We start from the raw sequence: 17,465 nt of genomic DNA, 5'->3' as shown, positions 1-17,465 counted from the left end.
GATGTGCATGTGTAAAGCGTGTCCTACAATGAAATTCTAGAATTGTATATTAAGAGCACAATTAGCATGCTGGACTGGGAATTGCAACTCCTGCCAGCATAAGCGCTGCTTCTTCACTTTTACTGACAAGGCATTAATTTGAAATTTGTCATGTTTCAACGGCCGAAGTGTTGGCAGCTAATAGAGCTCAAACACACACTACCAAATGTGCATCACTATCACTGCCATTCTGACAACAGAATGGGAATGTGTTGAACAACATGAGCCCACAATTTATGCTACGCAAGTCAGTGTCTGGCCACATGCATTTGAAACTGAAGAGGTTATATCAAACAACACCATGCATTACAATTGTATAAATGCAAGCATTGCTCAATATTTGCACAAGAAACAAGACAAGAAAGAAAAACACATACACGATGTATCACAATGGAACAAACGCATTTTAAACTTTGTAAATCAATCACCATCGAGAATACCTTTCTTTCTCCATTATATTGTTTTGTTCATTTAGGGTTAGTACTTGCAGTCATATTTGTTAGTACTTGCAGTCATATTTGACTCTTTGAGTGTCACGGATGAGAATTTTTGTCGTGTAAAATACTAGTTTTTTTTCTTACTTCTTACTGCATTTTTCATTTAATGACTGGATGAATGACAATTGTGGTCACGCTCCCCTTAATATTATGCTAATTGAACACTGTTGTAATGTAGTTAGATACATACACAAACTGTTATTTTGCCATTAAAATCACATTTTCACTGTTTTTGTTCAATGATTTATCAAAGGGAAGGACTGTTGAGGTGGGTCAGATGCTCCTAAAAATATTTGTGTCAAAGTCACTGTTTAACATAAAAATGCATCTTTTCACAAAAAAACTACTTTTCTCCTTTTGTCACTCAAATGACCGATTTTCAAACAGTGATTACTAAAAAATAGGAATAAGGAAGAATCTTACTTTAATTTTTTTAGGTACAAAATGGAAGCCAATCTGTCAACACCAAGTCTGCATAGTCAAACAATACAATGTTCTGTTGGCCTTGAAATATTTGTCAACATGCTCGAAATCGGCTGGCGCTAGAGGAGTTGCCTTTGGAGAAAATGCTTGGCACGGGAAGAGTTAAACCATATTTAGTGCCTACACTAAATTGTGAAAGGTCAAATTACTTACAAAATGAAACAAACAGACTTCAGTACAGATAAATACATCAATTGTTTGGAGAAAAAATTAAAAATGCTTCTAATGTAGAGAAATAATGCACAACAGAACATGTCTTTGGTACTTCACTCAACATATCCCTAAGAATTAACCTGGCATGTACAGTATGCACAGAAATGAACACAGAACTGTAACTTTTACTTACAGGTACGTCCACGTATTTTGAGGCAGCTTTCACCTTGTCATAAAGAGAGGAATATGGATGATAATTAGAATTACTGATACTACTAATAGACCGTCACTTGCAGTTGAGTGCTTATTGTTGTCTTTCAGGAACGAAAATACAGTCTGATAAATCAGAGAAATGGCTAGATACATGTCAGGTTCATCCACTAGACATTTGTAGAAAAACACCACTCAATGAAGAAGCAAAGACACCGAAATAAATTATTCTTACAATACACTTTAACGAATGAAGTCAGCAATGAAGAAAGAAAAAGGGTTTGAAAAAGATTACCGTTTTTTCTGTGTACAAGTCGACCTCACATTTAAGTCGACCCCCCCCCCCCTTTTTTTTTTACTTTACTTTGGTTTTTACGAAAAAATAAAAAATAAAAAATTACAAAAACACAACACAAATCTACACATGACTTTAGTGGTTACATATATCATGGCTGTCCAGTTAATTGGTGTGTGTCATTAAAACGAGGAAATGACGGTACTTTTAGACTAATTTCTTCATCGTATATCGAATAACATACTGTTGCGACTATGGGGGTGTGGGGGAACAAAACAAGTGCAAGGCAGTGTGCATGCATGTAGACGCAAATGCTAAAAAATGAAACGATTTGAACGCACATTCAAGGGCTGAAGGAGACAAATCAAGCCCTATTTTTCTTTTCATAATGGGTCAAAGTCAACTGGAAAAATGATCCACGCAGGCTTGCTGTTAACAAAGAGATAATGAGGCGATTGACGAAAGTACAGTACATTTGAAAATGCAGACGCTAAAATGGATGCATAACATATCGAATTAGAGGTATATATCATTTTAGGCCTTGTAAATTACATATTATTTCATATTCAAATTAATGTTATTTAAACACGGGTATGTGGAAAAAAATTGGTCTGTTTTCAGTTATGTGGGTTAAGTCGACCCCCCTAATATGGGGATGGAAAATGAGGGGGGAAAAGGCGACTTGTACACGGAGAAATACGGTAGTTATCATTGGTGTTAATGTTTGTTCCTATAAATAATGTTACTATATGGGCATGACAATACAAAAATTGGTTTATATTAAATTAGTATTTTTTTTCTTAAGGTTAACTGATCCCAATATTTCATGCAACCTGGGACTGGATGACAATTTCCCCAAATATTTGTCGTTCCTTAGAGTGGAAAATTCCACACAATTAGTAAATGGAATGGATATTTTTTTTCCCGTTTTGTCCACCATAGGTTACTAAAAGAGCTTTACAAAGGCATAAATCCACCCATTCACTTTACTTCATAAATTAAAAGTGGGTGCTGCCACACAGGCCACTGCTAGGTCCACTGGGAGTAAATTAAGGTACAAGTCTTGCTCAAGGATACACTCAATTAGTTCCACATGGTCACCAGCATTAGGGATCCAATTCACAACTTTCGGGTGGGGAGAAAATACTCAAACACCAAGCTGTGCTGCCCTTCTCAACTAATTAGGATTTTAAAAAGTACATTTGCTGTAAGGAATAGCATATTTGATAAGATTGGTCCAACTAAAACTGGCCGTCCTTTAGGTGACATTTGTTTGCTAAGTAACTCTGTGGGTAATTTGAGGGTGTTATTCCACTGAGATTAAGGTGTCATGCTTCTTTGGGATTGTAAGAATTAGTTTCCAGAGGATCAGTAACACTGCTAATTACTTCACAAATTCAAATTTGCAAAGGAGGAACCTTGGGTGTCAAAGCTGTTGGATAGCAACTTTGTTGTTTTGCTCATATCAATAATCAATGTTTGAATTACATGAATAGAAAGTCAAATTTTCTTTCTTCCCACTTTTCTATATTAAAAACAACTTACTGTGAAAGAAAGGAAAGAAGAAAACAGTGTTCCTTCATCATATCTGGATAGTTTTGCTAAGACACTCTCCAGTATAACCACAAACTGAAACAGAGAAATACAAAATGGGACACAATCAGTAGCAATAATACTATACCCCATTACCCATTTATTTAGATGAAAGCCAAATGTTCTTGATATTCAACAAAAACAACAACAAAAAAAAACAGTAAAGCTCCCCAAGCATACATGGCCTACCTGTGGATAAAATAGTGAAGGGCAAGCGTGTGCCCTCACTGTCCAAAATGCACGTGTCAGTGAAACAACACTAAATTAAAAAAATACTTAACAAAATTTATACATCTGTGTCTCTCTCCCTGCATATTTTTGCAATTTTACAACATAATGCAAGAGCAACATGTGGTTATTATTGTATTGCTTGCAGGAGCAAATTACTATTATTATTATTATTATTATTATTATTATTATTATTATTATTATTATATGTTTTGTTATGATTTTTGTAATTATTTATGATAACATGTTTCCACATTTAAAACAATGCCTTTATAAGTGATACAGATGTTTTTTTCTTAACATTTTTGAGGGTGTGTGTTGTGGGATAAGGCTTTGAGTAACGTTATTTAAATGCTCATTGTCAGATTCAAGACAAAAAACAGAAAACTTTAAAACGATGAGACCATCTATCGGAGCGAGGTGAGCCGCCTGGCCCTGTGGTGTGACCGCAACAATCTCTCTCTAAACGTAGAGAAGACGAAAGAGATTGTTGTGGACTTCAGGAGAGCACGCCCTCAGCATGCGCCCCTGACCATCAACGGTGCTGTGGTCGAGAGGGTGAGCAGCACCAAGTTTCTGGGGATGCATGTCACTGAGGACCTCTCCTGGACCACCAACACCGCATCACTGGCAAAGAAAGCCAACCAGCGCCTCTACTTCCTCCGCAAATTGAGAAGAGCCAGGACCCCGGCCCACATCATGCGGACCTTCTACAGAGGCACCATTGAGAGCATCCTGACGAGCGGCATCACCGTGTGGTACGGAGCCTGCTCCAGCTCCTGTAAGAAAGTCCTCCAACGCATGGTGAGAGCCGCTGAAAAGACCATTGGTACCTCTCTCCCTTCTCTCGGAGAGCTGTACACCTCTCACCTCACCCGCAAAGCCCTCTGCATCGCGAGAGACTCCACTCATCCGTCACACAGCCTCTTCAGCCTGCTGCCATCAGGCAGGAGACTGCGGAGTCTGCGAGCCAGAACAAGCAGACTAAGGGACAGCTTCATCCACCAGGCTGTCAGGATGCTCAACTCTCTCCCTGCTCTGCCCTCGCTCCTCACATCCACTCCACCTGGACTCTGACTTCCCAGTCCCACTCCATTTCATAAGCAACAGTCACTTTACTCACAGTCACTTTACAATAGGCACTTTATAACAGGTACTTTATAGTCACTTATAACAGTCATTTATAAATAGTCATCTAGTCATTTTATATAACCATCCCTTTTTGCACAACCATGCACACCTGTTTTTATTTTGTGTTTTGTTCATAGATATTGTCAGATTTTACAGTTGTCTATTTTTATATATAGTTACTTTTCTTTAGCTCATTTTTACTTGCCACTAAGGTTAGAGAGTAACGAAATTTCAATTCTCTGCCTGTCCTTGCACATGTGGTAGAATTGACAATAAAGCAAACTTTGAACTTTGAACTTTGAAATCAGTACATACAGTATAAAGCAATTGAGAAATTACCTTTGCTACCAGCAGGGTTGTCATTTCCTTCACTGTTTCTTCAATGAGATTGTCAATCTGGGAATGGTATTGTCTCTACAAAAAAAAAAAAGAAAAAAAAGAAAAAAGAATTAATTAATTAAAAATAAAACAAGAGAGACAGGATGAACGGAGCAAGCTTACTGATTAATTTACATCTATTACATCTATTGATGGCTATGATGCCATTGATTTATAAAAACCTAAATATCAACCATCCGGTTGTAATTTATCCAGTATGATCATTTTAAAATTTTAATGAATTTCTTTTCTTTGATGACCCAGTTCTATGTCAAACAGTCACAAAGTTCAAATAAAGAAAGCAATCATTCCTCCAATTCTCGTTTTGTCCTTCAGTGTTGTACTTCGTACTACAGTTGCCAAACAGCTGATACTTGATACTGATTTTGAAACTGTGTTGTTAATAGTAATGATTGTAAATAAACTACATTGACGTAATTATCATTCCTTATGCCCCTCCATAACCATTTGGCTGACAAAGAAGTTTTTCATTCAGCCAAACAACTGCTGTCATGGAAACTCAGAGTCAGTGTTACCATGATGAATCCTTTTGTTTGCGCTTGTGGCACCAACAGAAAATCTAAGGACTGAGCAATAATGAATTCACTGTTAGTAATGGGAATCAGTCTGAGGGTTCTGCGAAATATGAGATCTCTCACTTCTACCCATGTATATTCAATAATATCTACACATATGCTAATGAAATCCAAACAATTAAAGTGGAGGAAGACAGACAGGGAAAACTGACGCCTAATTATACAATTGGGAAAAGGAAGGTGTGATTACAATTTAATTTGTGGCCACACTTACCCAGTCTCTAACAAACTTTCACAAGACAAAGAGAGCAAAAAAAAAAAAAAAAAAAAAAGATCTGAGAAGCAGAGAGCTGTAGGTGACAGCCAGGCGACACTGCAACATGTGAAATTATGGTTATCATGTCAAAGACATTAGGTAAAGGAAAAAAAAACTTTTGCAAATATTACAGAGAAAAAATTATATACTATTTGGACATAAATGTCAGTGTTTAAATTGAAACATATTTTTATTAACTCCCATAATCTAATCTAAAAGTCTTCCACACTTGAAAAATGCTCCGTGCTTAGAGGATAAAGCACGTCACTCTTCCCATGTTATTTGGGTTCTTACCTCTTGATCCAGGTTCATGGCACAGAGCTTGGCAGACTGAGCTTTGGCATCTACCATGACATTAAACATGGTGCAGACTGACTGTGGCACTCGGAAGTCTGTAGCCCGGCTGCTCTTCTGAAGCTTGGTCTCGAATGCTGTACGCGTTCTTTAGGAAAGACACGATATATTAATCCCTTGGGGGTAATTTTGATGTTTTTGATGCGTGATATTAAAGGACAAGCATACAAAAATAAACACTAGGAGGCTAAAATATTGAACAAATCGACAAATCATGTCGACTTGCAAGACGTCGTCAGGCCCGTCGCTTCTAAATGCTTGCAAATGGGACGACAAGAGGTACACCCTATAGGTGACAAATTTAGCCCATGTTGGGATCATTTACTGCCATTCAAAATTGGAATTATCATCACTTTTTGACATAAAAACTTGATGTAATTCCCCCGATTTTTTGAATCATTCCTTTCAACAGCAACTTGCGAACAGGGCGCAATAGAATTTTTTGTGTTGAGACCCGAAAAGAACTGGTAGTGCGAGCGGACAACTCATCATTTGCAAGCCTTTCAATTACTTTATTGAGTGGCTTAGCCTTATTACAAGAGCTAAATGTTGCAGCAAAGCTTTTATTTTGTTGCAGGGAAGCGATTTATTTCACGCAATGCACAACATCATTTCTGCATATTCTCGTCTGTGAAATTTGCAGCACCGAATAGCTGTTTTTCTTCTTTTTCTCGATATATATATATATATATATATATATATATATATATATATATATATATATATATATATATATATACACACACATATATATATATATATATATATATATATATATATATATATATATATATATATATATATATATATATATATATATTAACCCCAAAATATATTTAACCCCAAAAGAGGACACCATTTGTATAGAATTTTTCGGTGGACAGTTTTTATTTTTTTTTCTCCTTTTGAAAACAGGGCTGACACAAATATTTATCAATAATTAAATTGTTTTGTTTTTTTTGTGAGCAGATCTCTATTGTAATCCCAAAAGAGGACACTTGTCTTTTTATATTTATTATATTTTGTGGACAAATATTTATTTATAATTCAGTTATTTCTTTTTGATAAACAGATCTCTTCTATGATACAAAATAGGATACTTTATGTTGTTGTTGTTGGGTGTTTTTGGGACAATACAAATAAAATTTGAAAGGCTCTAAATGATCATAAATCAGACACTTGTGGCATGTTTTATTTTTAATTTTTTTCTTTAACCCAAAACTGCTTTCCTCAGGTGCTGGACTGAAAACATATTTCACAGGGGGCATGACACTGAAAAAAGGTTGAGAGCCACTGACCTAAGGAACCAATTTACATATTTGTGTGTTTCACTGTGTGCAGTGCTTTCTTTAACGGACCTTCTCAAGGCTTTTCGCAGAGTTAAGACTCTCAAGGTAAAATGTATACCTTCTAGATAAAAGGATTGATAAATAATATCAATCATTATGGGCTGAATGAGAGCACCATACCGGTTTTAAAGAACAAAACAAGAATAAGACTGTAGTTTTTCTTTCAAGCATGTTGAAAAACAACTGTGTCATAAAGTTGAGAGCACAATTACTGTGTAATATGCATCCTTAGTTACAAGTAATTTATATTTATTGGAGGAAAATCAAGGTATGTGTGTAAGAGAAGTTACGTATTTAAACATATTTCTGGTACATCTACAAATTAACAGCCTATCATGGGCAGATATAAACATTTGGGGGACGTGTCAGTTTCTTGTGAGTTGTCAGTAGAGCAGTAAAACTTTTCCAACCTTCTCTTCATGCACTCTGGTATAATTCCTTTGTACCTTTTTGTACAGGATTCAATCATATCACTGGACATCAGTTTCAGTCTGGTTTCCAGGTGTTTGCCAAACTCTTCCTCTGGCCAGTGGAGATCTCGAATGAAGTTCTGCAGAGCATCTAACTTCCAAAAGAGATCTTCTGATGTCCCTGAGCCATTGCTTGAAGCACAAAAAGTACAAATTTTGCATTTAGGTTTTGATGTATCATCATTTGGTCACAAGGATGTCATTTATGTGATAATGCATCACAAAACCTTTTAACGACTAAATTCAGAGCACCCACATATTGCTGAAATGCATTTCCAAACTCCCAAAAAGTACATTAAACTCATAGAAACAATGCATTAGAGATCATTATTTCTCCATAACAGTTTAGAAGATTCACAAATGTACAGTATCTAATATGCATGGGAGCACTGAATTTGTCATCAGAAACTAGAACAGGTCTTTGGGCAAAATGTGAACCAGATGCAGGAAAGGCAAGCAAAGGTAAGCAGAATTTACCAGGGTCAAACTGACGTCAATATCATAATTTATATGAGACAACAAAAACGTGTTCCCAGTCCAACTGCCCCAAACACACAACAGACATAACAATATAGGGTGAAAACATTGGACAGGACATGGAAATATTTAACTTTTTGATGACATACAATTTAGATATGTCAGCCACATGCTACACACCATGATGAGGCATAAATGCGGGCCGCACAGTATACACCTCTCAGTCACTTGGCAATAAACTCTCTTGAAAAAATTTGGGATTATTATTATTTTTTTTTAATCTTTTTTTTATATCCTGGATTGAAAGAAATTGACTTTGTTCTAATTGCAAATGTTATCTTATGTTTTTATTTTTAATTTATTTATTCTAACAAACAAATGTGTATACCAGTTAGGTTCACGATTTGTGTTGGTTACATTTCATTTATTTATTTATTTATTTTAGTGCATGTGTTTTTCCTTGCACCTTTCAAACTTTGGTTTATGTTGGTTGGGTTTGGTTCATGTTTTCTGTTTTCTGGTCCCCTTGTGTCAGTGTCCTGTTAGTTTGATGTGCCCAACTGTTCTCGTCAATCTGTTCCCTTGTGTCATCAAATCAGTTCCCTGCAGCACGTGTGTTTTTCAAGTGTTCATCGTTGTCTCGTCAGGATTGCATTTAAGTTTTTCCGTTTCCTTTCAGTTCATGTTCGGGTCATTGTTGTCATCACCACGCCATCGATCTTTGTAAATGATGTTACTGTAATCTTTTTGACTCCTGCATCCGAGCATTTACTATATGAAGTTAGTTCATTTCAGGTGTTTGGTTGTTTGTTTTTGTGTTGTTTTTAATTCTGCAGCATTTTTTTTTTTTTTTGCGCGCATTCTGCCTTCCTGCTTTTGCCTCCACATCCCCTTCAACCGCCATGCCCACAACTCACAAAGATGGCTTAACCAAGAAAGGACCAAGCAGGATGCATACGGTGGCGGTCAAGACAACACTACCTTCTCCCTTCCCCCGTTCATCAAAAGGAAGCCCTCATATATGCCCCTGCCTTGGTAACTGGATGTTGTGGACCCAGAGCTGCACTGACTATATGCTTCAGTTCCTGCCTCTCGGCAGCTGGAAGACCCTGCGCCTCGTCAGCATTAGTCTTCCATTCCAGTGCTGCGTTAGTGCTAGGTCCCTGTTCCTCGTCTTTGTCAGGCCTCTATCTTTGTTCCAGCGGCAGCCACCCTTCGTCCCATCGTCAATGCCTGCAAAGGCAGCGCAAGCCTGGCAGCTGCTCTCCATCTGAGTTCTAGCAGTGCATAACTTGCGGTTCAGGTGGTGCAAGACGTGTGGCCAACCTCTATCCAAATTCTGATGCCGCATGACATGCCTCTGTCCAACAGGTGCCAGACTTCGGCTGCCTTCAGTCCAAGCTTCAGCGATGCAGGTTCAACAGCCGCCTTCCGACCCTGTTTCATCTGCGACTTGCCTGCATCTGCCCTGCAGCTGCAGCCTGCACTTGTGTGGCGTTTGAGACACCTACATGACTAAACCGCTGAGAATCTCTTCCCTGGCGTCTGAAATGACCACTTGACTGGATCTGGCGAGCATATCTCATCTGGCACCCAGGAAGCCCACCTTCCTGAACCTGTTGAATAAGCTTTGTCCAACCCCTTCCACCTGCCCCGTCTTGGGCATTTTCTTTGTGTTAGGGGGGTTACAAGGTTTAGGGTTAGAGTAATTCTTTTATCTGTTCCTTGGGGGATTGGAAGTTCTGGGTTTGTGTTATTTTTTTGTTAAATTTACTTGATTTTCTTGTTCCTTGTGTCTTTCATGTTTTGGGGTTGTGTTGGTTGGGTTTGGTCATGTTCTTACTTAGTGTTTTCTGGTCCCCTTAATAGTTTGCGTCGTTAAGTTTGTTTGTGTCTACCTGCCCTTGTCAACCTGTTCCCTTATGTCAGTGTCTTTTCCAGATGTTGATTTTTGTCTCGTATTTAGTTTCCTGATTCATCATGATATGATTCATCGTGGTACCATTTTTTATTCAAGGTATTTTAACACGGAGGTGTATACTCTATATCCAATGTACAATACACGAGTTAGGCTTGTTCACGAATGTAACATTTAAAGAACTGATGCAGAGAAAAAGAAAACACACTGAAAAAAAAGGACATACCACACACACAACAGGAAAGGCCGCTATTATAATAATTAATTTTTTGCACCATCCTGCACTTACTGGTTGTGGTACCACATTATAGTTTAACTATAATATTGCATCTGTAATAAAGAGAAAGTGAATGCTCTGCGATATGCTGTGCCAATCTGGTGCTTTGTTTCATTTAGATGCCACGTTTATGCCAAGAATTGTGCGTGCATGTCTCTGTCTCAAGGAAGCAAGTAGTACACACTCTGAGTCATCATTCGAAGTCATCCAGTTGGGTGGAGAAAAGCTGGACATTTGTGAAAAGTTAACACTTGACACTGTCATATTTGGTACTTTACGGATTTGAAGATTGACATTTGGCAGAGTTCTAGCTATACTCCTGCAGAGAAAAACAATGTAAAACAGAAAAGACATATACTGACTTGAACTGCAAAAACTACACCCATGAGATTATGGAAGGTACCTAATATGGAGGTTACCTATTTAGAGATCACACCATTTTTTAAATAAATTAGCCAAAAATATTAGATATCAAATTATTTGATATACAGGAATCCCTCGCTGTATTGCGGTTCATCTTTCACGGAATCACTGTTTCATGGGTTTTTTACAGTGTGGATATTTTTTACAGCGCATTGTGCTGTGAATCCTGATTGGCTCAGGGGCTTTACTGTTGTCTCGAAGTAAATATTGACGCTGTACTGTATTGGTTTTTCACTTGTCAATTTATTACAAAATGCAAGAGGATCCAAAAGCTTGCTTTCGTCTCTCCTGTACCTCTCCTGTGCCCATGTGTGCTCACTCAGCACACACACAAGCATGCTAGTAAGCACATTCATTGACAGCTTGATCTCGGTGAGCCAATCACGTGACTCGTAGGCATGCCGAGAGGAAACGCACATGTCTGTGTGCCTACCGAGAGCAACGGAGAAATGCACAGCTATGGAAATCTGACTTCTACCTAGATTTCTTTTGTAATGAATTGAAATTTCAAGTGTATTGTTATGATATAAGAGGCTTCACTTTAATTCAATGTCCAGGCATATGCGTTTATAAAAATCTTCTTACTCAGAAAAAGAAAGAGCTCAAACAACTACTCATAAAATTTGCAGGTACAGGAAGAAGAGGCATAGCTGGGACTGTGAACTATGCGAGTGACAATGTTTTCAACTTTGTATTACGAAATTAAAATGATTGTTTTAAACAAATTTGGGGCTTTAAAACGGGTTTTGATTTTTGGTTTTATTCTATAGTTTAGTATTGCATTGTAAAATAATTAAAAAAAAAAAAGCTGGCTACTTCACAGATTTCACTTTGCGCATGCTATTTTTGGAAAGTAACCCCCGTAATAAACGAGGGATTACTGTGTACTCCAAGCATGGGACTTTACATCGGCAGAACTGCATGTATGTGAGGTTGACGATCCCATTAATTAGGAAGGCAAAATACATGTCGTAGTGGAAAAACCCTTAGAAACCGGGAGTCAATATCCCCTTCTGCAGCTATAATTCCTTACCCACTTATGAGTGTATCTGAAGGAAAGTATGTTTATCCTGAAGGACAGTAGTGAGGTCAAAGATTCAAAGGCCAGGTTTGGGCCTTGTCCACTTTCAAAACAAAACTCACACATGATGGAACAGAAAAGAAAGCTGGAAGCATCAATATATATTTTGCTCCAAATCATTATGCAGAGGATTTAAGTTGACAATTTGAACTTTTTGCATTTTGTTTCTATTTTGGCCTGGTGTTTCCTCTGAATAGTGCCCTGGACACTCACTCGTCCACACACACCCTCATTCCGCTTTGAGTACAGCCTCAAAATGCTGGACTTGGGGTGGAGCCTTTTGTGCATTGGGAGGAGTTTTCTTGAATTGATATCAGTGGCTTGCTCTTCCAATAGCCAGGGAATTATGCCAGCAAGGCATCTGATTATTGGCAAAGCAATGGTGTTAATTGCCTGAATCTTATTCTTGCCAACTAACTATTTAGGATCTGCCTAACCACTTGGCCGTGGTATTCCTCTGAGCTATTTGAGCTATTTGTCTGTGGAATTTCAAGTTTTTTTTTTAGCTGCTCTGTACATTTACTATGCTGCCTTCAGGTAGTTCAATACCTTCGATTGTGATTATCTTTCATTGCCTGGATATCACTCGGTCGCACATGTCTAGTACAAATAATGTGAATTATATTTTACTTCATAAATCGGGAGACGTAACAGATTTGGGGAAGTACTGTCCCATCAGCATATTGGCCGTTATATGCAAAGTTTTCTTGAAAATTATCGACAAGCAAATCTGCCACATGCTTGATGCATCTCAGCCAAGGTAACAAGCTGGATTCTGACACGGGTACAATACAATGGAACACATACAAAAGGTACAGCGCATAACTGAACACCACAACAAATACCAGTTGTTTATATGCCTGACATTTATAGACTATAAATAGGCTTTTGAATCAGTCAGTACTTCATCAATTTATGGTGCGTTTGAAAAACAAGGAGTGACTGATGCTTACATAGACATACTAAGAATATATCACAACGGGATCGATAAGCATCAGTGATGAAGAAATTCAAACGGCATAAGGCAAGGCGACACATTTTCTCCTAAAGTGTTTGCAGAGTGCTAGAAAGAAATCTTCACTAAATTCAATTGGGACATGAACAAAGTTAAAATTAATGGGTCTTATTTTGGCCATCTTTGCTTTGCTGACGATGTTAATGTTATAAAGAAATTAGACAACGAAAGCCAAAGGTCAGCTGTGAAGATGAGAAATAAAGCAAAAGTCATGTTCTACTGGTTTGCCACTAAAGAAAACAGTCGAAACATAACATTTAAAAGTGGCCTTCCTATGTATTTAAAGCAAAACATATATTCTTCCTGCTCTCGCTTATGGCTGCGGAACATGGGCGAGCAATGATAAAATAATTAAAAGACTTGGCATCACCCAAATAAGCATGAAACAAGAAATGTTAAGATCAGCATACACAACAAGAAGAAATGCAGGCAGCAAACGAAGATAGTGGACATAGTTGAAAGAATAAAAAGCTAGACATTAAAATGGGCAAGTCACATTGCCAGTAGAGACAACAACACATGGACCAGCATAGTTCTTAACTGGACACAGGTAGACAAGAACGGCCCAAGACGAAAATACTAGATGAGTAGATGAAATTGTAAGGCATGCAGGAATTCACTGGCAGCAAAGTGCGAATAACTTAAATAATGTAGGTAACCAAATTCCTAGGGAGCCGCAAACCTGCATGTTTTTGATGTCTCTCATTAACATCACACACATAATCAGCTCACCAGCAAGCTCTGCAGAAGCCTGATAACGGGGGCAGGATAGCTGCCCTCTTGAACCAGAGTTGTCCACCCCTGATCTAAATGCTTGCATTATGAAGAAGAGGCCTACATACTGCAGTGGATTAGAAAGTGCTAATGATATATGTATGTCTTGTCTCAATAATGTCTTCTTACTTGACAGGTTCCCAAGATTCCCTTTCAAAGCCTTTGTGAATGGACTGAGCAATGGAAGACTCCATCAGGTCCACATAGCGCACCACCAGGGGGGCATACAGGTCTTGTAGGTGTTTGTGGAATTTCCCATTGCAGAGGTTATCTGTTTAGAGAAAAACATGAAGAACAATTGTGAATGTTAATGCATATTTAATCAGCATGATGGGTTAGTCGGCCAAGATAGTTGACAAGATAGTGAATATTTTAGTGTACATTACCTCATTCGCTGCAAGTCCTGTTCAAATGGATATTTGATTTATATAGCTGTCAATGCAAGTGAATGAATAAATGTATTCATTGCCAGTCCAGTAAAACTGGATCTTTTAACATCTATAGATCCATCCATCCATCCATTTTCTAAAGCCGCTTATTCCCACAGGGGTCGCAGGCTTGCTGGCGCCTATCTCAGCTGGTAGTAGGCGGGGGACACCCTGAACTGCTTGCCAGCCAATTGCAGGGAAATTGTAAATATAGTATATTCTAAAACTCTAAATAAAAATTCTAAATCAAATTCATTTTAGAAACTTAAAAAAAACAAGATGACATCACTTTTGCATGTCTTGGTGTCACAGGTGTGACACAGTATAAATTGTAAGAGTCCAATCCAGATTTGAGTTGTCAGGGTATTTCTAAATCGGAACAAATCACACACACTTCCTCCTGTCTCTGCCAGCTTCCAACTGGTAAAAAGGCAACACTGACAAAGACCACAGGAGATAAAATAGAGGCCAGTGTCTGCTAAAGTGATGGCTCACGGCTCCATGCAGCGTGCTTGCTTTTCCTCTCCCTCTTTGTTTTTCTCTCCCCCTCTGAGCATGTATGTGTTTGTGTGTGTTGGCATTGCAGTCAAGGTCAGTGATACACAGTAGGTGCAATGTTTGTTGTGTTCCGTGACAGCCACTCTCCCAATTAGCCACTTCACGAGCTGTTGTCCACTTGGATGTGTTGTGACCAGGAGTATGATTGCAGGGCTTGCCTCGACCCCAAACACTACTGCTTTGGTCCTCATTAACTCCTTGAATGGCAACCTGATTTTGGCGCCTATCTGGAACTGGGGCTATTTACTGCACATAAATGCACAGTGCTGAGGGGTACCAGATGACCTACTGTGGAAAAGATGTCTTCATTTTGATACAGAGGTACCATGGGTTCGGGTAGAATATGCAGAATATGCAAGTGGGCAACAAATCTCTCCAGTTGAACTGTAGTGATTGTTTGGCGTGTGTTCGGTGTGTGTGACGTCTTCATAATTTTTTGAATAACTTGCAAATCAAGAGTCATTAGTGATCCATAATGCTGTCAAATGCTTTTTAAATGGGCACCTGATACAAAGTTGGATCCATTTGAGGCGTGACGAAATAAGATTTGCTATTAACTTGGTTACAGCAAAGGCATGGATTACAATGTGTATTCTCGTTGACTCTAATTTGACAAAAAGAAAATAAAGAAAACATTTACCTGCGTCAATTAGCACCCAACTCATTGAAGCGAAAATGCAGTTCATTATATTGATTGCAGCAACGGACTGCAGCAAGCGAAGTTAAAGTTTGGTATCTTCACAATTCATAGTTCATTTACACTATGCACGTTGTTCACCCTCAGACGTATTGATCGTTCTGGATCAAATAGATACAAGCTAATGCCAAGAAGACACACCTTGCTTCAGAAAATGGCATATGACGAACTTTTCATCAGGAAAGCTCAAATGCAGTCTGCAAACATTTTTTCTTCAAGAAAAGAAGTATCAAATGACCATTGTTTTTGATTAAATTAGCACAATAAACCTAAAAATTAAAAAAAAAAAAAACATTAAAAAAAAAGAATTAACTGTGTTCTATGTATAGCATTTTCAGATGGTGACCCCACCAAATTGTAGTGGTTCTGCCAGAACGAACACATTCTTGGAAATGGGTTAACCTTTTCTAGATAGATTTCGATCAATCCCTTTTTTTCTGGAATTTCTTTGGATTGTGGCATGATGTGTTTGTTCTAGGGATTTTGTAGCCTATTTCACTTGTCTAACAGATTCTGTTTAGGTGGTTTCTTGATTCAACAAAAGTGGTGTCAATCAGGGTTGGGCCTGGCCTGTCAAACTCAGTTCTCCCAAAACAGTGGTTAGTCACAGTTGCTCTGTGATTTAGCAATGGGGGTAATTACCCCCACCCCCCCCCCCCCGATGAATAAAACATTTAGAAAGTGTGTTTACATATCCTTGTAGGGAAATATCCTTGATATCAGTGTTATATCAACGTTGTTTTGACAAAATAAAACCTTTGATAAAAATGCAAAAAACAAACAGAAATTAGGATGAAGGCAAAAACTTTTTCTCAGTATTGTATGTATCCATGCTGCTGCAGGTATGTATGCTATTGCGTGAAATTAGCTAAGTACATGCATTTGTGTGTTAACTGTGTTAATTATGCATGCGCCTCCTTTGTATTTTTTTACTATCTCCTGCTTCGTTTCTATTGTCATCATCCTCTTACTTCTTCCTTTACCGCCACATGCAATTTTAGAAGCCATGTCTAACAGATAAAATTTGCAAAGTCTTAACAACACACCGACCAGCTGTGCCATCAAGCTAAATGAAGGCGTTCGGCCAAAAGCATATCGGCATTTCTGTGATTGACGTGACGCCCGCCAATAGCATATCTGCATCTCCGTGACTGAGACCGTGACTGACACTGTGACTGTGACCTTATAAGACCAACAGCATATCGGCGTTTCCGTGACATGCGAGAAAAGTTGTTTTTGATGATACAGCAAAGCGAAAAAAAAAAAGTGCAGACACACTGACCAGCATGTTGGATTGTTCGTAAGACAAAAGGTTTGTGCGTAAGAGGGGGACAAAAAAACGCCGCGGTCCACGTTCATCACAGTCAGCCTAGCTTTGGTAAATGGTAAATGAACTTTCACTTATATAGCGCTTTTCTACCTTAGGTACTCAAAGCGCTTTACACTAACTAGTCATTTACCTACTGATGACGCAGCATCAGGAGCAACTGGGGGTTCAGTGTCTTGCTCAAGGACACTTAAACATGGTCTTGATGGTCGGGGGATTGAACCCACGGCCTTTCAGGTGGGAGATGACCACTCTACCACCGAGCCATACCGCCTCTTTCTGCTGTGGTAAGTTTCTTCTGCTGCAGTCGCTGTTTTAGCCTTAGCTGGAGAGACGAACGATATTTTTCTTTTTCTTTTTCTATTGTACCACCACCCATTGGACCTATGTCCGGTGTTTTTCTTTCTTTTTTGAGGACTGTTTCCGTTCTTCGTTAGCTAGTGATTCGCTGATTCTCT

General features: G+C 38.4%; 1 protein-coding gene across 18 annotated transcripts in view; it reads right to left on the bottom strand.

Moving 5' to 3' along the window:
* Positions 1 to 17,465, bottom strand: part of cadpsa (Ca2+-dependent activator protein for secretion a) — a 212,713-nt gene that overhangs the window by 59,819 nt on the left and 135,429 nt on the right. For 6 of the 18 annotated variants that reach the window (XM_088424131.1, XM_088424133.1, XM_088424136.1 and 3 more), the window contains 8 exons: positions 14,127 to 14,268; positions 10,889 to 11,023; positions 8,009 to 8,164; positions 6,154 to 6,301; positions 5,818 to 5,832; positions 4,969 to 5,043; positions 3,223 to 3,306; positions 1,366 to 1,398 (listed from right to left, as the gene is read on the bottom strand). In XM_088424131.1, the coding sequence (XP_088280257.1) occupies positions 1,366 to 1,398; positions 3,223 to 3,306; positions 4,969 to 5,043; positions 5,818 to 5,832; positions 6,154 to 6,301; positions 8,009 to 8,164; positions 10,889 to 11,023; positions 14,127 to 14,268 (788 nt within the window). Of the gene's footprint in view, positions 1 to 1,365; positions 1,399 to 3,222; positions 3,307 to 4,968; positions 5,044 to 5,817; positions 5,917 to 6,153; positions 6,302 to 8,008; positions 8,165 to 10,888; positions 11,024 to 14,126; positions 14,269 to 17,465 lie in introns of those variants that run through there. The other 12 variants (XM_088424142.1, XM_088424145.1, XM_088424146.1 and 9 more) reach the window with 7 other exon arrangements.

The sequence above is a fragment of the Hippichthys cyanospilos genome, chromosome 9, assembly GCF_059441005.1.
Source record: "Hippichthys cyanospilos isolate Australia breed blue-spotted pipefish chromosome 9, RoL_Hcya_1.0, whole genome shotgun sequence".
Lineage (NCBI taxonomy): Eukaryota > Metazoa > Chordata > Actinopteri > Syngnathiformes > Syngnathidae > Hippichthys > Hippichthys cyanospilos.
Note: the sequence above shows the minus strand (reverse complement) of the source record. Positions and strands in the feature narration are given on the sequence as shown.